The sequence below is a fragment of the Heteronotia binoei genome, chromosome 17, assembly GCF_032191835.1.
Source record: "Heteronotia binoei isolate CCM8104 ecotype False Entrance Well chromosome 17, APGP_CSIRO_Hbin_v1, whole genome shotgun sequence".
NCBI classification, from domain to species: domain Eukaryota; kingdom Metazoa; phylum Chordata; class Lepidosauria; order Squamata; family Gekkonidae; genus Heteronotia; species Heteronotia binoei.
In genome coordinates this window covers 17,005,011-17,026,394 of record NC_083239.1, presented here as the reverse complement: position 1 = coordinate 17,026,394, position 21,384 = coordinate 17,005,011, and the positions used below count along the sequence as shown (strand labels likewise).

At 45.9% G+C, this 21,384-nt stretch overlaps 1 protein-coding gene across 2 annotated transcripts in view; it reads right to left on the bottom strand.

Moving 5' to 3' along the window:
• CSMD2 (CUB and Sushi multiple domains 2) overlaps positions 1-21,384 on the bottom strand; it is an 831,733-nt gene that overhangs the window by 132,357 nt on the left and 677,992 nt on the right. For both annotated transcript variants that reach the window (XM_060257873.1, XM_060257874.1), the window contains 4 exons: positions 16,317-16,430; positions 15,305-15,400; positions 8,664-8,867; positions 5,477-5,601 (listed from right to left, as the gene is read on the bottom strand). In XM_060257873.1, the coding sequence (XP_060113856.1) occupies positions 5,477-5,601; positions 8,664-8,867; positions 15,305-15,400; positions 16,317-16,430 (539 nt within the window). The remainder of the gene's footprint in view (positions 1-5,476; positions 5,602-8,663; positions 8,868-15,304; positions 15,401-16,316; positions 16,431-21,384) is intronic.

Below are 21,384 nucleotides of genomic sequence, written 5' to 3'. Positions count from 1 at the left end.
CGAGTTTTCTAGAATTATTAATCCAATTTAAATGCTATCGCTTACAACAATGTCCGTTGGGTATGGTTAATTTCCTAATCTGATGAGTGCCTTTGGAGTTCAACTATGCTTGTCACAACCTTGCTCCTGACGCCACCCCAATGTCTCCTGGTTCCACCCCCAAAGCCCCAGATATTTCTTGAATTGGACTTGGCAACCCTAACCAGACACTGGTCCATCAGCATCAGGATTGTCTTCTCAGAATGGCAGCAGCTCTCCAGGTTCTCCAACAGGAGGTCTTTAGCACCACCTCCTACTTGATCCATTTAACAGAAGATGGTAAGGATTTAATCCAGGAGCTTCTGTATGCCAATCAGATGTTCTACCATTGAGCTATGGCCCCTCCCCAACCATGATGCATGTGCAGAAGGAACTTAAGTCTCCCCCACTCCAGCCAACATGCTTCTATCCTGAACTGAAAGGGTCCAGAGGAGGAACTATTTGACCCACTAGTGTCCTATGGTTCTGCTCCTCTACACCATTTCTGTTCAGGATAGGGAAGGCTAAAACTCCATTAGCATAGGTCTTGTGGTCACAATCCAGAGTGGGAACTGCACATATGGGAACTAAGAATGTCACATAAGTTATGTGTTACTTTGAACCTGCTTACAAGTTGGTTCCATGGTTCCTCTCCCCTCTCCCCTGTGCACTCCATCTCATGAAAATTGATCTTCAGAAATTGAGGGCAGGGCAGAGTTGAGGGCAGGGCAGGAGCAATGGAAAGAATGTCTGAAGCTTGATAGGTTCTCCTATTTTTTTCTAGGTTTGCTTATTTATGATATGCCCTGTTATTCAGGAAGAGCTACAAAGGCAGATGACCATGAAATCAACAATCAACCATAAACAGCAACAGCAACAGTAAGTTTCCTAAGCACATCTGACTGCTACTTTTAAAAATAAGAATTCTGGGCAACACTTAACTTGCTCTTGTCTAGTGAGGAAGTCTTGTTCGTGTAGCAGAGGATTCTGGGGCATATTTTAGGGCACATGCTCCATTCAAGCAGGATGATGGCTAGAGCATCAACCATCCTGTGAACATATGAAGCTGTCTGCTACTGAATCAGTCTACCAAGTCAGTCTACCAAGGTCAGTCTTGTCTGCTCTGGTGAACAGTGGCTCCTCAGGGTCTTAAGTGGAGGTCATTTGCATCACCTACCATTGGTGCTGTCAAGCCACAATCAACTTATGGTGACCCCACAGGGGTTAAAAGGCAAGAGATGAAAAGTGGTGGTAATTCATTACCTGCCTTTGGGTAGGAGCCCTGGACTTCCTTGGAGGTCTCCCATCCAAAAACTAACCTGGCCAAACCCTGCTTAGCTTCTGAGATCTGATGAGATCAGGCTAGCCTGGGCCGCCCGTGTTAGTGTGCATCACTTGCTACTTGGTCTTTTTCACTGGCGTTGCTGGACAGTGAACTTGGTTGGAACCTTTTGTGTGCAAATCTGATGTACCACTGAGTTATGGTTCCTTCCCAAACCTGTGGCTGTGTGTTGCAGGTGGCGGGGAGTGCATCAGTTGCGTCTCTCAGGAGAGGTCTCTCTCTTTTCTTAGGATCCCATCAAGAAACCCCCAATAAACATCCAGGGAACTTTTGAGTCCACTAAAGCATAGCCTGACAATTATGGGTTGGAGAGGCTGGGTGGGGGGTGGGGGGGAGTTTCAGTTTTCTGAATGTTTTCATTATTTCTTCACCTTTTTGTAACCTCATTGTGCAAGTGTTAGAAATCTGTTAACAGCTTTGCATCACCGAGGTTCTCACTTAGAAAGCACACTCTAAACAAAAGCAGGGACAAAGCGACTTAATAGCGGAGTGGCACTTCCCCTCTGTAAATGAATGAATTATCGCTTTTTCGGATTGCAAGCACCAAGCGCTTTGCAGCAACACCTCAACAGTTTAACAGTCTTGTTCCTCTAAAGTGTGGTTCTCCCCCCACCCTTGCTCCCCTTTGTCATGCCTGGAGAAATTATCAACAACCATGCAAATAAGTCAGAAGAAATCCAGGGCGGAATTAACTATTTATGAAAGAACAACAAAACCCGTGTAACAAAATGAATCTGTTAATTAGCTTTAGCACCCAAGGAAAAACTTGGCAGTTGCTCATTTGGAAGCTGCAAGAAGCTGATTCTAATTGTTTCTCTCCTCTTTGCCTGCCTGCAAAAGTAGATCCATTATCAACTAGGGCAGAAGTGAAATTGCCCCAGACTGGGAAAATTCAAGGCTTCCTGATCCTTTTGAATTTGGCCTGAACTTGCTGAGTCACCTTGGACTGAGTCACCTTGGACTGTGTGTGCTCAAGCCCATACATGCCCCACCCTCAGCCACAGGAAGGAAAGAATATTGTTCAACATTGACCCCTGGAATTGGTAGGCAGCATGAAGCCTCTGGATTGGCCAACTTTCGAATAAACTCCCCTTGTCTCACCTACAGAGTTGTATCTTCTGACAATGGCACTTTCCCACCAAGCCCTTGTGCCTTCACCAGGGCTCCAGTTCAAACTTTAGCTATGGCTCCAGCAAGTGACTTGAAGAACTCTGGCTGGGGAACAGTTCACCAAATTGTGTGGGCTGCCCATTTTTCTTCTATTAGATGACTAATTAGGGTTGTCCATTCCCAGTTGGGAGCAGGGGATCCCCTGCTTCGGGGTTATCAGAAAGTGTGGACGAGGAATTGAATGTCCTCTGGGCACTCTATTATACCCTATAAAGACTGGTCCTCATAGGTTATAATTGAGAATCGATCCACAGATATCTGGGGAACCAAATTTTTAGCACGGCACCTGATGCCTCTCCTAACCCCCCCCCCCCCCCCAAGTTTCAAAAATATTGAATCAGGGGGTACAATTCTATAAGCCCCAAAAGAAGATGCTCCTACCCTCCATTATTTCCAATGAAGGGAAGGCATTTGAAAGGTGTGCAGTCCCTTTAAATGTGATGGCCAGAACTCCCTTCAGAGTTCAATTGTGCTTGTCACAACCTTGCTCCTGCGTCCACCCAAAAGTCTCCTTGTTCTACCCCACTCCCAAAGTCCCCAGCCCAGATATTTCCTGAGTCTGACTTGGCAATCCTATGGCTAATAACACTGAAAAGCAGGAGGGGGCGGAAGAGGTAGGTAGGTAGGTAGGTGAGCTTTTGAATTCACAAAACTGTGTGGCCACAGAAGGATAAACCACCCACCCCAGTGCTGGGAAAATACTATCCACTACCAGCAGATTAGAGCTTGGCCCAGGATAACTATAGCCAAAAAAATGTGAAACACTCCAAACATGGTATCTTTGGTGGGGAGAACCAGGCTGGGTGCCATTGGATAACCTGCATCAACTCTGCATCTAACATCTAAGCACAACACAGACTATGCCAGGCCTTTACATCCTGTTCTAGCATCTTTCTTCTCCTAGTTTTTATTTTATTTATTTCATAAGAACATAAGAGAAGCCATGTTGGATCAGGCCAACGGCCCATCAAGTCCAACACTCTGTGTCACACAGTGGCAAAAAATTTTATATACACACATACACTGTGGCTAATAGCCACTGATGGACCTCTGCTCCATATTTTTATCTAAACCCCTCTTGAAGGTGGCTATACTTGTGGCCGCCACCACCTCCTGTGGCAGTGAATTCCACATGTTAATCACCCTTTGGGTGAAGAAGTACTTCCTTTTATCCGTTTTAACCTTTCTGCTCAGCAATTTCATCGAATGCCCACGAGTTCTTGTATTGTGAGAAAGGGAGAAAAGTACTTCTTTCTCTACTTTCTCCATCCCATGCATTATCTTGTAAACCTCTATCATGTCACCCCGCAGTCGACGTTTCTCCAAGCTAAAGAGTCCCAAGCGTTTCAACCTTTCTTCATAGGGAAAGTGCTCCAGCCCTTTAATCATTCTAGTTGCCCTTCTCTGGACTTTCTCCAATGCTATAATATCCTTTTTGAGGTGCAGCGACCAGAACTGCACACAGTACTCCAAATGAGACCGCACCATCGATTTATACAGGGACATTATGATACTGGCTGATTTGTTTTCAATTCCCTTCCTAATAATTCCCAGCATGGCGTTGGCCTTTTTTATTGCAGACGCACACTGTCTTGACATTTTCAGTGAGTTATCTACCACGACCCCAAGATCTCTCTCTTGGTCAGTCTCTGCCAGTTCACACCCCATCAACTTGTATTTGTAGCTGGGATTCTTGGCCCCAATGTGCATTACTTTGCACTTGGCCACAATGAACCGCATCTGCCACGTTGACGCCCACTCACCCAGCCTCAACAGATCCCTTTGGAGTTCCTCACAATCCTCTCTGGTTCTCACCACCCTGAACAATTTAGTGTCATCCGCAAACTTGGCCACTTCACTGCTCACTCCCAACTCTAAATCATTTATGAACAAAGAGCATGGGACCCAGTACCGAGCCCTGCGGCACCCCACTGCTTACCGTCCTCCACTGCGAAGACTGCCCATTTATACTGACTCTCTGCTTCCTATTACTAAGCCAGTTTTTGATCCACAAGAGGACCTGTCCTTTTACTCCATGACTCTCAAGTTTTCTAAGGAGCCTTTGATGAGGAACTTTATCAAAAGCTTTCTGGAAGTCAAGGTAAACAACATCTATCGGGTCGCCTTTGTCCACATGTTTGTTCACCCCCTCAAAGAAATGTAACAGGTTAGTGAGGCAAGATTTTCCCTTGCAGAACCCATGCTGAGTCTTCCTCAATAACCCGTGTTCATCAATGTGCCTACTCATTCTGTCCTTGATAATGATATTTCGTTTTTATAACATCTAGTCTGAATAAGAGATCTGGAGAACTTAAACATTTGCACACTGGTAAGTATCATTTGGTTACTTCTCATAAAGGGTATTATTTGGATCATATCCTGGATGTTAGGAAAATCGCAAACCACAGGAATGTTTTGCCCCCCTCTTTGTCATGCAATCTGCCCTACCCAAAGGGGTGAAGTGCTCTCAGGATGGAGGTGGGACAACAGACAGGAAGTTCAGGGGCACCTGGAAAACTACACCTTTTATTCCAGCATGAGCTTTTGTGAGGGTTATCTTCTTCAGATATGTATCGGAAGGCAGACATTTTTAAAACTGATTTATAAGGGAAATTATTGGAGTGAGGAGAGCAGGAGAAGGGATTTGGTATGATTCCTGTAACAGATCTTTTAAGGTATTCTCTTTGTAAGGGGCTGGATAGTGGATGAGTTTGTTACACAAAAAGGGTGAAGAGGGAGGGGTCAGAGGTTCTAGCCTCTTGCGGGGTACAGATAAATGAAGGAAATAAGGATACACAACAATAAATCAAGGAAGAAGACAGTCTAAAGCAGGACAACAGACAAGAATGTCAAAATAAAGAATTCCAAGTGTAGTTGAACTGGGATATAAATAAATTTTCTGGGAGAAAAGGTGTACCCTTCCACCCACCCACTCAAAACTTTTACCTGTATCCCGGCTCCTTCGGGGACAGTTATTTTCCACACGCAGTTGAGGCTGTTTAAATAGGGTTCAGGGAATCCAGGAGACAAGATGGTGCCTTTCCGCTCAGTTAAATTTCCACCACAGGGCACTGGAATGAATAAGCGAGAGACACTGACATGTCAACTGTATGCACTGTAAAAGCCTTACTGCCCCTCTGTTGAAAGCGTTTCTGCATACACTGCTTAGAATTACTTTCCCTTCCCTCTCCAACATACCCTCTTGTGGGGAAAAAAGGAGGCTCTTGTTAATACTGTGTAACCCTGTGCAGCACTAAGCTTTGATCTTCACTGTAAATATTTGCATCAAACCTCTGTCTCTGGCTCCTGTGCACATTTCTGGGGACAGTTTACAGCTGCTGATCTCCTGACACTTTTGGGGGGGTGGGCACAGAGGATGCATCTCTGTTGCCCCGGCAACAGGCCTGATGTTTCCTGCTTGACCACACTGTATGAGCAACTCCAGCACTGACGACTGGATGCTAAGAGTCTTGCCCCAATTTGGCTCCAGTTGCACATGGTTACACCCAGGACTCAGATTCAGCGAGAGCTCCCAGAAGCACAGCTCCTGAACCTTTCTGAGGGTTCCCCTTCCTCCTCCCCACCTTGTCCACTGAATAATAGGTGCAGCTGCATAACAATCCCTGGATGAGCTCCACCCTTATTTTTCTACAAAATGACCCCTGGTTACACCCATTTTGTTAAGGAGAGTGTTAGATGTACATCTTATAGAAAGCAATGCAGAGAGGGCCAAGAACATTTGCTTTCAAGGGCTTGCGTGGACACTGCCCATCCACTCTGTGAAAGAATGTGCATTTGGACCTTGTCTAGTGGACTACATGAAAATGAATCTGGGCAAGGATGCTTTAGCCCGGATGCCTAGGCAATGGGGAAGTGTTTCACCTGATATTCAATCTTTGAAAACACCAGTAAGTCAGCCTGAATAAATTCTACAAATCAACTTACTCAAATGCTCTTACCTTGTGTGATTCATTTTGTTTCTGCCACACATGGGGAAGAGCAAAGAGTGCCAGAGAGCTCTGAAATACCATCCCCAACCAACAGAAAACCTATTCGGCCAAACCTTCAAGCATTTCACAAGGGCTAGAAACTTGCCTCTCTTTTTTAAAGTAAGCTAATATTTCCAGGAAGCTGAATTCTGCATTCAATGTCATATTTATGTATTTCTTATTGGTGCTCCCAAGGAAATTACAGTATACTCACATCCCATAGTGTACCCAAATAAGTACACTAGGGTACAAGCAGCCCTCTACTGCTTGTACCCTAGATTCTGCTTGAAGGTATCCATGGGTCTGTCATTTGGGGTGCATTTTGGAGTGACTCCTTGCTGTGGTTTACAGAGCCTAGAGTTGGGAGCAGCTGAAGTCTTCCCTCTTAAGCCTTATACACAAAGACTTTTTTTTGCCATTCATTTGTAGCAAACTTATGGCAACCCTGTAAGAGTTTTCAAGGCAAGCGATGAAGAGGGGTTGTTTGCCATTGGCAGGCTCTGCCTAGCAATCATGGACTTCTCCCTGCTGGCCTCCTATCCAAGTGTCAAGCATGGTGAAATTCCATTGATAATTGATTGTTTAGGGGTCCTGCCTAACCTGGTCTGTGAAGTATCATGGAGGATCCAACTTTGCTAGCTTGTTATTCTTTCCCTTCCCCCCGCCTTGCTTTATGGCTCATAATTAGAAGTAGTGAGAACTGAAACCAAGTAATCAGCACCTTCCCATACATTCTTGTAAGGGAGTAAGAGACATCTGGGGAAAGCAAGGACACGGTCCTGATAACGCTATGGGAATGTAGACATTTATGATAGTTTATGTGTGAATGCTACCCTGCAACCCCATCCCTTGGAATCCCTTTGAAGTAGGCCTTAAAAGTATTGTATCAATGTGTATTCAGCATTACTCTCAAGAACCTGTTACCAAAGTATCGGTCTATCAATAAACGCAGTCTTTGTATCAACTTCGACTCATCATTGAACCCGTATGCTTGACATCAAGTACTAACCAGGGCTGACCCTGCTTAGCTTCCTAGATTTGATGAGATCAAATATGTGTTAGGCACATAGCAACCTGAATAGTCCAGACTTGCAGAGCTTGTTAGACCTCAGAAACTAAGCAGGGTTGGCACTGGTTAGTAATTGGATGGGAGATCCCCAAGGAAGCCTAGGGTTGCTATGCAGAGAAAGGCAGAGGCAAGCTGTTTTCTTTGCTCACCGCTTTCCTCGAAAACCCCATGAAGGGCTGACCATGAGTTGGTAGTGACTTGATACCTCTTAAAGATATAGGTAAAATGCCAAGAACGCAGCCAGGCAACCCCAAAGGAGGTCAAGGGAAAGAGCAGCAGAAGCCCTTTCCAGAGGAATTACCCAAGACCAAGAAGCCACCCCAAAGGCCCATAGCCTGGGTGTGACCAGGCTCCAGTTGGGCATTGTTATAAACTGTGGGACAAGATGACAAAGGATGAGTAGCTTCATCTAGCTGCTCCACAGTTTGTAGTTTTTTAATTACATTTTAAACTGATTAGGCTACCTTATCGGTCTTGGATTCTTGGATATTTGGATTAACTGTGCCATTGGCATCTTTATGCTTTGAGTGCCAGCTGGATTGCCTAGCCAGGTTCCATCAGATGAAGAGCCTTTACTGTTGCAGTGGGCAGGGAGGGGATTCTCCTGGGGAATGTGGATGGGAAGAGAAAGTGCAATACAACATAGGGGGCAGATCCAGATTCTGGCCCATTACTTAACAGGTGCCTTCCTGTGAACCCTGGCATGGATGATGGATACAGAAGCTGGAGGAAGGGAGCCCAGCAGGGAAAAGTGAGGGAAATGCCCAGGGAGGCAAACCAGTCCTCCAGGGACTGTATCAGGGAAACTACATAATGAAAGGAAACTTGCACTGCACCTTTGGGTCTGAGCAGCCTTCCAAGCAGTCACCTGGGACAATGGATATGCAACCCTCACCCAGCCTGGTGCGCCTTCCAATACTAACAATGGCTTTGTGTCCTTGTCTGGGTAACAGAACAATCTGCGCTGCATGTTACACGTTCCAGCTCAGCCTCCAGCCCTCAACCACCCTTAGTTCCAGGCATGGTTTCAGATACGGCAATCCGCAGCCCTGGCCTGGGCTTGAGAGGTACATACCGACACAGGTAGGCACAGAAGAGTTCCACTGGGCAAGGGCTCCGGGCATGGTGAGGCACTCGATGCTGCGGGACCCCTGGAGGGCGTAACCGGCACTGCACTCAAACCGGATCACAGCCCCCACAGAGAAATCGCTGCCTATCCTCCTTCCATAGCGGGGCTCTGGCACAGAGCTGCACTGTGTGGCGCTGGTTCGAGGAACCGCTTTAGAAAGACACAGAAGAGAGAACATTACAGGACAGAGCAATTAAAAGAAAAATCCTAGCTGTGTGCAGAGCTCAGGCTCTTGAATGCTGGGTGTGCATCCCCTCCTGGGTGAAGATGGGGTTATATCAAGAGGCAGATACAAATGTCAGTTTTCTGATTTCCCCTCCCAGAGTTATTTTTTTGGAATGTTATCTACAGTGTCTCAAGGAAAACTCAGGCAAAACAGTGATGTGGAATATCTGTTTTCCTTCCCCAGAGCAAATCTAGATTCAACCAGTTATTATTTATTTATTCATTTATACCTTGTCTTTCTCCCCAAAGCAGCTTATATTGTTCTCGCCTCCATTTTATCCTCACAACAACCCTGTGAGGTTGGTTAGACTGTAAGAGCGTGTGACCAGCCCAAGGTCACTTAATGAGCTCCCTGGTCAAAGTGGGGATTGAAACTCTGCCCTCCTAGATCCTAGTCTGGCCACTACATCACACTGGCTAACTGGAAATGGGACAGGCTGAATTTGGATGAATGTTTTGAACTGCCATTAGATGGTCTAGGAATCGGGGCCTGTCCATTCCTCAGGTCCACGCATCTGCAGAACATTTATTTAATCAAATTCAGATGAGGAGGCCACACTGAAGATAAACAAAGAGCAGAGGTTGGATTTATTAAAAAATCTAGCAAGCAGGGCTTATCCCCTGAGGGAACGCGGTGTAACACAGTTCCAAAACCCCTCTGTGGAAACAAAGTTCTCAAAAAATGTTTAAAGTTCACAAGGGGCAGCTGTGTGTTTCTCCTTCATTTTCCTCTTGAGAATTCCGACACCTCTTTTTCCAGAAAAAAAAAAAGCCCTGCTAGAGAGTCTTGGTTGGTAAATCATTTTTTTTAAACTAGACCCTTGTTTTTATTTATGTAATTTATAGTCCTCTTTTTTCACTGGGACTCTAGGTGGATTACACAGAGCAAGTCAATACAATCAACAGGAGGAGCTGGCCTATTGACCACCCAGCCTTGTCCCATTTCAGAAGCTAAGCAGGGTCAGCCCTGGTTAGTGTTGGGATGGGAGACCACAAAGGCATCCAGGGTTGCTACACAAAGACAGGCAATGGCAACCTACCTCTGTTCAACTCTTGCCTTGAAAAACCACAGGGTTGCCCTTAGTTGGTTGGAACTTGGCAGCCCTATCTACCACCAGCCTATTGACTCTCTACAAAACACACAAGGCTCGTTAATCCTCTCCTCCCCAGTTTACAGGGCTGGATCTACATATTTTTTGAGTAGGGGCAAAACCAAAAAATGGGAGGAACCAAAGGTGATCTGGCTCCCTCCCATTTAACTGCTTAAATGGGGGATGGGAAGCTGTGAGGCTGCTTTTGCTGCCTCTCTGCCTTGCAGAGAGGAGACAAAAGGAGGGAATCTGACTCCTCTCCCCCATTTAAACACCCTGCTGGGGTATTTAAGTGAAGGGAAACCACAGGGCTGCTTTTCCACCTTGCAGAGAGGCAGCAAAAGCAGGGGATCTGACTCCCCTACCTCATTTAAACACCCCACTGTGAGTCCCCCCAGGGAAAAAGCCCTGCTCACTAAGTTTTTCAGACTTTACAAATCCAACCTCTGCCCTTTCTTTATCTTCAGTGCAGCCTCCTCCTCAGGATTTGATTAAATAAATATTCTGCAGATGAATGGACTTGAGGGATGAGCAGGCCCCAATTCCCAAACCATTCCCATCCCAGGGTGAGCTCCCCTTCTGCCCCCCCCCCCCGGATCCAGCCCCACCAGTTTAGACAGAGTACCTTTTGCAGTTCTCTCGCTTTGCATGGCAACAGCTTCCTCCCATGCATCTATGCTGTGTCTTGCATGCTGCCACAGGCAAAGTAAGAGAACAGACACATTTCTGCCAGAAGAGCACCTGAGGAAAAGGGAGGATTGGAGGCCCTGCTGGCAGAGAAATGGGAATCCTTTGGCGGGGGGGGGGGGGGAGCGGGGAATGCCATCCCTTTGGCCACCAGTTGCTCATCCTGGCCCAGAGGCAGGAAATGCATTCCTTGAAGCAGGATCCAACCTGGCTACAGGGGCTATTATCAAAAGGCTCTTCACCCTTCTCCAAAGACTGTGAGAGCAAAGAGCCATCTATCATCCCCTGCATGTGGCTAGCCATCAAAGCAGACTAGAGGCTGTCTGATTCAGGCTTCAGGGGCGGGGGTCAGACTCTGGGAGGAGTTTGTGACTTTTTTGCTGTTCCTCTCCCTGCGGCAATCAGCAAAGATTGTGCACAGCCCAGGGGGTTGCAATTAGCATTCCGGAGGGAAGGAGGCAATTTTTTATTTGACTTCATCAAGGCCTTTGATTCAGTTAAATCATTAACAATTGCCATCAAATCTCCCCCATAATTAAAGCAGAGAGTCAGCTGAAAGGTTCTCTGATTAGGGCAAAAAAAGAGAAATCAGCCAGAAGGAAGCAGGCCTGGGTCTTCCAGTGGAGGCTCAAGCCTGCAACTCAGCTGGGTGAGTTGAACCAGGGATTCCCAGAACTAGGAGCCCTTTCCAGGGAAGAAACAGCCAAGTCTCACCATGTTTCCCTGACCAAGATAAAGCATGAGTGCAGGAATGGCTGTTAATTGGGGACTCTAAATTAAGCCTTCGAAAAATACCCCTGGGGAAAGACGGTTTTAAAAGGAGTACCATTCTCAAGAACAATCTAAGAGAAGCGTTTTGACTGGCAAAGTGAGAGTATGTAGGCTGGAAGCCAGAAGGGCACTCTGGATATGCATGTGTGTGAACCTACAGAAGTAGATACAGATAAAGTTTGGCTGTGAGCCATAACCAACTCAGTTTTCAATGCAAGAAATGAGCAGAGGTAGTCTGCCATTGCCTTCCATTGCATAGTAGCCAGTGTTCCCTCTAAGCTAAGTTAGTGTGAGCTAGCTCACAGTTTTTAGCCTCCAGCAGACACATTTTTGTCTTAGTTCAGGAAAAATGGCCCCAGAGCAAGCTAATTTATGTAGTCGCTCACAACTTTAATGTCAGTAGCTCACAAAGTAGAATTTTTGCTCACAAGACTCTGCAGCTTAAAGAGAGCATTGAGACTACCCCCAGTCTCTCTTGGCTGTCTCCCTTCCAGCTACTAACCCTAATTAGCTTCTAAGCTTTAAAAAGATCAGGCTAGTCCAGGCTGTTAGAACTACTAAGCAATGACAGATACTGGGTGGTGGGGGAAAGTAAAGTAACAGTAACATGGAAGGATCTGATCTTCCTAGACACTCACAGTCTCTGGCGAGGGCCACTCACCCAAACCATATAGCCAATGTGAATGGATGGTAAGGTTTGGCTCAAGTCCATTTAGACCAGAGACACATTTCTGTGTTTATAGAATGCTCCAAGCAAGGTAAAAAACAAGCTACACAACAATCGACCTGCAGGCAGCATACTTGAAGCAAGAGAACTTTGTGTGGGACCCCAGGGAGAGGGAGAGAGTGCATCAACAGTACCATACTTGGGACCCCCATTAAAATATGGAGCTGCCTTTTTGCATCCTGGCCTGTGTAGGGAAACTGCTGGTTCAGCAGCAGCCAGTTTTTCCTGCAACTGCTGTCCAAAAGTGTTTGCTCTCCTCATCCAGTGCTAATGTGGCGCAGCATTCAGTATGGAGCAGTGTTCCCTCCAAGCTTATGTGCGTCAGCAGCTGTTCATCAACACAGAAGCCCCACTCAGCAGCAGTCTGCCCATCTGAGGGAGTAGGTGGGGTAGGCAGTTGCCTAAAGTGCTACCCTGCCTTGGGGTCCTCTTATTCTCCCCTGACCTTGCAGAGCATTCCTCTGAGCCTGCCTTCAAGGCAGTGCTACGTAGTGCACTACAGGCAGTGCTACACAGTGCAATACACTCTTTGGAGGCTTCCTTGGAAACTTCCAAAGAGCGCACTGTTTTAGTGGTACCTAGCCGCTTTCGGGTTGAAAGCAGCCGAGCGGCGCCTTCCATCGCACAGTGAAATGGGAAGGCACCGCTTGGCCACTTTCAACCCCAAAGTAGCCAGGCACCGCTAAAACAGTGCACTCTTTGGAGGCTTCTAAGGAAGCCTCCAAAGAGTGTACTGTAAGGGAAAGCGGTGCCCATCACTCCCTTGTTCCCTGCCCTGTGTGATGACGTCACGTTCAGTGCATGTGGAGCTGGGGGGGGGGAGCGGCGCAGGGATCTGCCTTGAACAGCAGAACCCCTAGCCCTGGGGCTACTGCCTATTGCCTACTTTAAGATTACAGCAGTTATATTCTGCTCAGGTTGTGAACTGCTCTGCTTAGAGGGGGGGGGGGTGGAATAAAGGGACTATGGAGAAAATCACTACACTGATCAGTAATGGCAGACAACTTCTTCTGAATGATAGTTATCACTAATGCTTTTTCCTAGAGCACTGTGAGGCTACAGTGAAGCATTAGGTAAGTTTTCCATGGTGCATGCACCCTTCATATGGGGACTGCAAGAGCCATTATGCTTGGCCAGTACATGATGGCTGCCCAGCCAGCATGGAAAGAAGCACCATAGCCTGAAAATGGCATCTTGAATGGCATCTCTCAAGATCTCCAACGGAAGTTTCTTGCAATGCTGATGGACCATGGATCACCTCTGATCAAGGGTCAACTGGGAGTGCAGCCATTTAGATGGTAGCCCTGAGCTGCCTTGAAATGGCAGGTGGTTTGTCAGAAGCATTTCTGAAATACTTGAAAGCAGTAGAAAAACAAAACACACTTAAGCCAACAATTTAAAAGCAAGGAACAGCGGCAGAAATGAAACTCAGGGAATTAAGGTCAATGTAAAAGTGTACTGGAGGCCGAAGAAAAGAGAATCGTTTTGTTACCTGATGCTTGACGATGCCATCAGGTGAGCATCCTTTGAGACTTTCAGAGGTACAATGGTATCCCAGAAAAGTGTCTCTTCCTAGCTGCCTCACTTTTTGAAGGGACAATGGGACTCTGAACATGATGTTAGGAAGCGGACTGGCTAATTAAGGGGTCAGGCAGCGCACAGGCTATTTGTAGCTTGATAGCTTAAAATAAGGACCTTGAATCTGAGGAAGGGAGGCATCTGTCAGGTGGCAGCAGCAGCAGCTGATCCCATCCCCCTCACAGGGGCCACCAGCTTACAACTTACACCCACTGGTGGGTGATGGGAGGCAGTGCCCCAGGCCTTCAGCCTACGGAGACTCTCCCCTGTAGTCTTAATGGTGATCTGGCCCTGATTAAGGGCATCTTTAATCCCTCTTCCTTGGACCCAAGGCCTGGCAAGGGAAGAGACCCTGCCAATCACAGATAGAGGAGAGGAAACAACAAGCATGCCTGAGCTCCTTCCAGCATAAGTACATACCTTCAACCCCATAAACTAAAAGCTTTTTGAGTTCCCTTGATAGTTGCATGCATCCAGTCATGTGGTTCCTCTGATGGCACAGCATTTCCACCTGAGGAAGAATACTCCTCTGTTCCTGATCATTTCCTCTTTCACTTTAGTTCCTGTGCCACCACAACTTTGCTGTCAATATTGTTCCTGCATGTCCGCTGACCCCAGGAACATTTCAGGGAGCTCAGCTGGTTGCAGAAGGAGGGGAAAGCAGGACAGCCCCTGCCCTATAAAATCTGTGACTGGTTGGAAACACGCCAAAGTTGGCTCACAGACAGTGTTCCCTCTAAGCTGAGTTAGCGTGAGCTACCTCACAGATTTTTAGCCTCCAGCTCACACATTTTTGTCTTAGCTCAGGAAGGATGACCCCAGAGCACACTAATTTATGCAGTTGCTCACAACTTTAATACCAGCAGCTCATAAAGTAGAATTTTTGCTCACAAGACTATGCAGCTTAGAGGGAACATTGCTCACAGATTTTGCCTGCTCCTTACTATTAGTCTAAATTCAGTATTATACTGGATTGCCAGGTAGGGAAGGGACAGGTAGTTGCAGATCATACCCCAAATCTACTCCCTGCCCTACCTGTCCCTGAGGCCTAGAGAGCTCTTACCGGGATACAACTGAGAAAAGGGACAATGGGACTCTTTTCTCAGTTGATCTCAAATGTGATGGAATTCTGGCAACTGCCTGTGGAAGAATTTTTATCCTCTTTAAATCTTCAGTAGCAGAAACGCATTGGGGAATGTTGAAAAAAAAATAACAACTGGGTGGATTTGTCAAAAGGTGGACTCAGGGCAGGGGAAGAGAAGGCAGAAGAGATCAACACAAATGCATTATCACTCCAAGTTCAGGCCCAGGTGTCTTCCAGGGTTAAACCAACCAAAAGATGCAGGATTAACAGATTCAGGAACTTGCTCCTCTTTGTTCAGTGAGATTTAGGGGTGATGATTCGCTGTATGACCTTGCTGTAGAGCAATGCTATTAGCGGAACACATTTGCCCATTTCACTGAGACACTGAATTCTCTGGAAGCCTGTGGCCAGTCTCTGCACCTACCTTGGTAGACAAAATGGAAACCTTTGGCAGTAGCTTGGCCTTTGGCACTGAACTTGATCAGGATTTGGTTGGTGGTGGCCAGGGGCAACGATTCCCCTATGGAGGAGAACACAATGAAATTGAAATCCCCAACCAAAGTAAAGCAAATAAAGGATTTCCTTTCATTAAATGATAAAAGCAAAGGTAAGGGGGCCAGTAATTCTAGCTCTTAAAGCTATGCACACATTTATGAAAAGTGTTAAGCGCCAAGGACCTAGTGTTGGGGATGTGCTGTGGTTCAGAGATGGAATATCTCAGAAGGTCCCGCATTCAGTCCCCTGTATCTCCATTTAAAAGGATTAGATAGGAGTGATGTGAAAATCCTCCAACCAAAACCTTGGAGAGCCACTGACAGTCAGAGTAGACAAGACTGACCATGGTAGATCCATTATATGACTCGGCACAAGGCAGCTTTGTGCATGTATTTCACACACTTTGGGATCACAACCTCCTGTCTTGTGCACATACTCAGACCTGCCTCATCTCCTGGCAGAGCATCCACAAACACTGCCTGCCTCATGCTTGCCAATACTGCTGATGAAGGGGGGTGCAGATTTGCAACATGTTGGGCAGGAGTCTTCCCTTCTCTCTCTCTTTTTTTAAATCCCCAAAGCATTTTTATCACCCCAAGATATAGGTATATTAGGATAAACTCAGCCTGAAAAACCACAGCAATACGGGGGCGAGGGTGGGGGGGGAAATGATAGAAACTCCACCCAAACTAGCCCTTAGTGGGTGTAAACCCCTTTAAAAAAAAAAAAAAAAAACCCTCCTCAAACTGTACAAATAGAAGCTTTCCAGCACAGATAGGGCTACTGCTGAAGGCGATCCTTGTTTGCATTACAGAAGAGTGCAATTAGGGTTCAAATAAAGGAACCGAAATGGAAGCAGCAAAGAAGGAGCTAGTGGGTAGCCTCAGGTCCATGACCACAGCATCCATTTAGATTAGACTTCTGAGACTGCTTCATCTCACCTGTATGAGAACCAGAGAGAGAGCTGAGGAGTCGGGAATGCTGATTGGGGCCATCGTGCACTTCAATGATATCGTGTAGAGCTGTCTGGAAGAAGGCAAACTGGCCGAAGACCACTGTTGATGAAAGATGCCAAGGAAAAAAATGGTTGGAGAGAAAGGCTGAAGGATAGCAATTCAACACAGCTGATTAAATCCAAGCATAAAAACTGAAATACCCCCCAAGCCCGATCTTCTCAGATCTCAGAAGCTAAGCAGAGCTGATCCTGGCAAGTACTTGGATGAGAGACCTCCAAGGAATACCAGGGTTTGGACACAGAGGCAAGCAAGCAAGGGGGTGCCAGAGGTCTGCCATGACTTCCAAGCATGCAAGCATGCACACATGTGCACGCACACACAAATACTCCCCCCACCCCCCAAAAAAGAAATGTCCCAAGTGAATATGTTAAACCAATATAAGATCAAAATAAATTAGCATTTATTCAGGGGGTTCAAAGTGCTTTGCATATCTGTTATCATTCTAATTCATACATGAATCCTGCATAAAAAGAACAGCATTACTACCCTTTCACTGCAAACCCGGGGTTGATATAGAGAACGTGAAGAGCCCAGAGCACTCAGCAGGATAGATCTCATGGAAGGTTTTCATATGCCCAACAGTCTCAGGGCAAGCGGAAGTGCTAAAGTTTTTCTTTGCTGCCTGCTTGGTGCTAAACAAAAGTGATTGCATCCCAACCATGAGATGCAGCACAAGGTATTTCTTTTGATGCCATATTGAAACCAAATTAAACAAAATCATGTAAACCATCTGCTGTAAATTTCACTGCTCCATCTGCACATTGATTCATTAACAAAACTTGTTAACAACATTAAAGTGTGATGTCCTGCAGCAGCCCCTGCTCGTACAAGTGGAATTGCACTAAGCGTGTTGCCCTTTCTGCTCCTCCGTTGCTAGATGGAATTTACCTAAAGAGGGGACATTTGAACTAGGGACATTTTGCAGCTCTTGATGCATCCATATGTCGTTGGATATATTGTGCTATTACTCCACTTAAGCAATCATTCACAAACTGCATTTTTCTGTGGAGACAAGCCAGACATCCAACAGTGATAGAACAACATTGAGTCTAGTGGCACCTTTAAACCAATGAAGCTTTATTCTGGATACAAGCTTTCGTGTACATGCACACTTGATTAGATATCTGAAGAAGTGTGCAAACACAAAAGTTTATATCTAGAATAAAACTGTGTTGGTCTTAAAGCTGCCACCGGACTCAATCTTTGTTCTGCTGCTTCAGACCAACACAGCTACACACCTGCATCTCTCCAGCTGTGGTAGCACAACTAAAGCACAACATTCAGAAATGTGTGGATGTTGCCCTGGTCCCTGTGCCACTAAACAAGTCAGCTGAACTCTGCCCCTCTCAAGCAAGATCAGCAGATGTGAACTTCAGCCTCACACAGCATCCTGAGGAGGAGCTGAGGTTTAGTGAGAAACATCTGCAAATTTAATCCCTGGCATTTCCAGGTAAAAGCATCGTAAGTAGGAAGGATATGGAAGTCCCCAACTCTAGGGAGCTGCAACCACCAGGAGGCTAAGTCAGCTCTATAAACTAGACAGAGTTGGCAGTCTAACCCAGCCTAAGGCAGCCCCACACTATTCCTATGTAATTAAAACTGGTCTTGACAAATTTCCTGTTGCTCAAGGAGCCAGTCCAAGAATTCAGGAGCCAAACAGGACAGGAGATGGAATGTCTCTGGTTCGGGAGGACTCATCTCAAAGAGATGAAGGGTTGGCTTCTATTTTTCTACCAAGTAACGGATCAGAGTTGTCCACTGTGATGGTGACAAACAGTATGGACTGTCTGCCAGAGTCTCGAGGCGGCAGGACAGAGGTGGCGGGCCTAGCTTGCCTGGGAAATTATAAATGTTTGTATGCAAATGCTAGAAGTGTCCGAAGTAAAACTGGTGAATTGGAATGTTTAGTGTTGGGAGAAAACATAGACATTGTGGGAATTTCAGAAACTTGGTGGAATGAGGAGAATCAGTGGGACACGGTGATTCCTGGATATAAGTTATATCGGAAGGATAGGGAGGGAAGGGTTGGAGGTGGGGTGGCTCTGTATGTCAGAGAGGATATACGGTCCAGTAAGACTGAGGTCAGAGAATTAGATTCCCTTTTAGAAATGCTTTGGGTTGAAATAGAGGGCCCAAAAAGAAATTTAACTATGGGAGTTTGTTATCGCCCACCAAATCAAAAGAGAGAGGACGATTATAATATGATGGAAGGATTAAAGATAGCGGCTAAACGTAAAAACTGTGTCGTAATAGGTGATTTTAACTACCCGCAGATTGATTGGGTCAATATGTGTTCTGGTCGAGAGAAAGAGATTGAGTTTCTTGATGCTCTCAATGACTGTGCTATGGAGCAGATGGTCTCAGAACCTACCAGAGGTGGGGCGATCCTGGATCTGGTCCTAAGTAATGCCCAAGACTTAGTGAGAGACGTAAAAGTGATTGCGCCGCTTGGGAACAGTGACCATAATATTATTGATTTCACCGTTTGTATAAATAGGGAGTTGCCCAAAAAGACCGCCACAACCACATTTAACTTTAAAAGGGGTAAATTCTCTGAGATGAGGAGGCATGTGAGGAGGAAACTGAAAGGAAAGGTAAATACGGTCAAAACCCTTGGGGAAGCTTGGAGACTATTTAAAACTATAATCCTAGAAGTTCAGATAAAATACATACCACAAGTTAGGAAAGGCACAAACAGGTATAAGAAGAGGCCAGCATGGTTAACAAACAAAGTAATGGAAGCTGTAAAAGGTAAGAAGGACTCCTTTAAGCGGTGGAAAACCAGTCCAAGTGAGATTAGTAAAAGGGAACACAGGCAGTGGCAAATCAAATGCAAGACTGTGATCAGGCAGGCAAAAAGGGACTATGAGGAGCATATTGCAAAAAACAAAGACCAACAATAAAAATTTCTTCAAATATATTAGAAGTAGGAAACCAGCCAGGGAAGCAGTGGGGCCCTTGGATGACCATGGGGTAAAAGGATTACTGAAGGAGGATGGGGAAATGGCTGAGAAGCTGAATGCATTTTTTGCCTCCGTCTTCACCGTGGAAGATGAGAAGTGTTTGCCCGCCCCAGAACCACTAATATTGGAAGGGGTGTTGAAAGACCTGAGTCAGATTGAGGTGACAAAAGAGGAGGTCCTACAGCTGATAGACAAATTAAAAACTAATAAGTCACCGGGTCCGGATGGCATACATCCGAGAGTTCTGAAAGAACTCAAAGTTGAACTTGTGGATCTTCTAACAAAAATCTGTAATCTTTCATTGATATCTGCCTCTGTTCCTGAGGACTGGAAGGTAGCAAATGTCACCCCCATCTTTAAAAAGGGTTCCAGAGGAGATCCAGGAAATTACAGGCCAGTCAGTCTGACTTCAATACCGGGAAAGTTGGTAGAAACCATTATCAAGGACAGAATGAGTAGGCACATTGATGAACACAGGTTATTGAGGAAGACTCAGCATGGGTTCTGTAAGGGAAGATCTTGCCTCACTAACCTGTTACATTTCTTTGAGGGGGTAAACAAACTTGTGGACAAAGGAGACCCGATAGATGTTGTTTACCTTGACTTCCAGAAAGCTTTTGATAAAGTTCCTCATCAAAGGCTCCTTAGAAAGCTTGAGAGCCATGGAGTAAAAGGACAGGTCCTCTTGTGGATCAAAAACTGGCTGAGTAATAGGAAGCAGAGAGTGAGTATAAATGGGCAGTCTTCGCAGTGGAGGACGGTAAGCAGTGGGGTGCCGCAGGGCTCGGTACTGGGTCCCATGCTCTTTAACTTGTTCATAAATGATTTAGAGTTGGGAGTGAGCAGTGAAGTGGCCAAATTTGCGGATGACACTAAATTGTTCAGGGTGGTGAGAACCAGAGAGGATTGTGAGGAACTCCAAAGGGATCTGTTGAGGCTGGGTGAGTGGGCGTCAACGTGGCAGATGCGGTTCAATGTGGCCAAGTGCAAAGTAATGCACATTGGGGCCAAGAATCCCAGCTACAAATACAAGTTGATGGGGTGTGAACTGGCAGAGACTGACCAAGAGAGAGATCTTGGGGTCGTGGTAGATAATTCACTGAAAATGTCAAGGCAGTGTGCGTTTGCAATAAAAAAGGCCAACGCCATGCTGGGAATTATTAGGAAGGGAACTGAAAACAAATCAGCCAGTATCATAATGCCCCTGTATAAATCGATGGTGCGGTCTCATTTGGAGTACTGTGTGCAGTTCTGGTCGCCGCACCTCAAAAAGGATATTATAGCATTGGAGAAAGTTCAGAAAAGGGCAACTAGAATGATTAAAGGGCTGGAACACCTTCCTTATGAAGAAAGGTTGAAACGCTTAGGGCTCTTTAGCTTGGAGAAACGTCGACTGAGGGGTGACATGATAGAGGTTTACAAGATAATGCATGGGATGGAGAAAGTAGAGAAAGAAGTACTTTTCTCCCTTTCTCACAATACGAGAACTCGTGGGCATTCGATGAAATTGCTGAGCAGACAGGTTAAAACGGATAAAAGGAAGTACTTCTTCACCCAAAGGGTGATTAACATGTGGAATTCACTGCCACAGGAGGTGGTGGCGGCCACAAGCATGGCCACCTTCAAGAGGGGGTTAGATAAAAATATGGAGCAGAGGTCCATCAGTGGCTATTAGCCACAGTGTGTATGTGTGTGTATATATATATATATATTTGGCCGCTGTGTGACACAGAATGTTGGACTGGATGGGCCATTGGCCTGATCTAACATGGCTTCTCTTATGTTCTTATGTTCAAACACATTTTTCAGCCTTCAGGGTTTAGTATTTTAATGATCATACTTCCCAATTATTTACTGCTGCAAAACCTATCCCAAATTCTTCATAGTTTCTCATAATTTTATCAAAGCAATGATAGAAATTCTGTATGTGAGCATTGTCAAATCACAATCGACTTATGGCGACCCCAGCAAGGGCTTTCAAGGCAAATGAGAAGCAGAGGTGCTCTGTCATTGCTTTCTTCTGCAGAGCT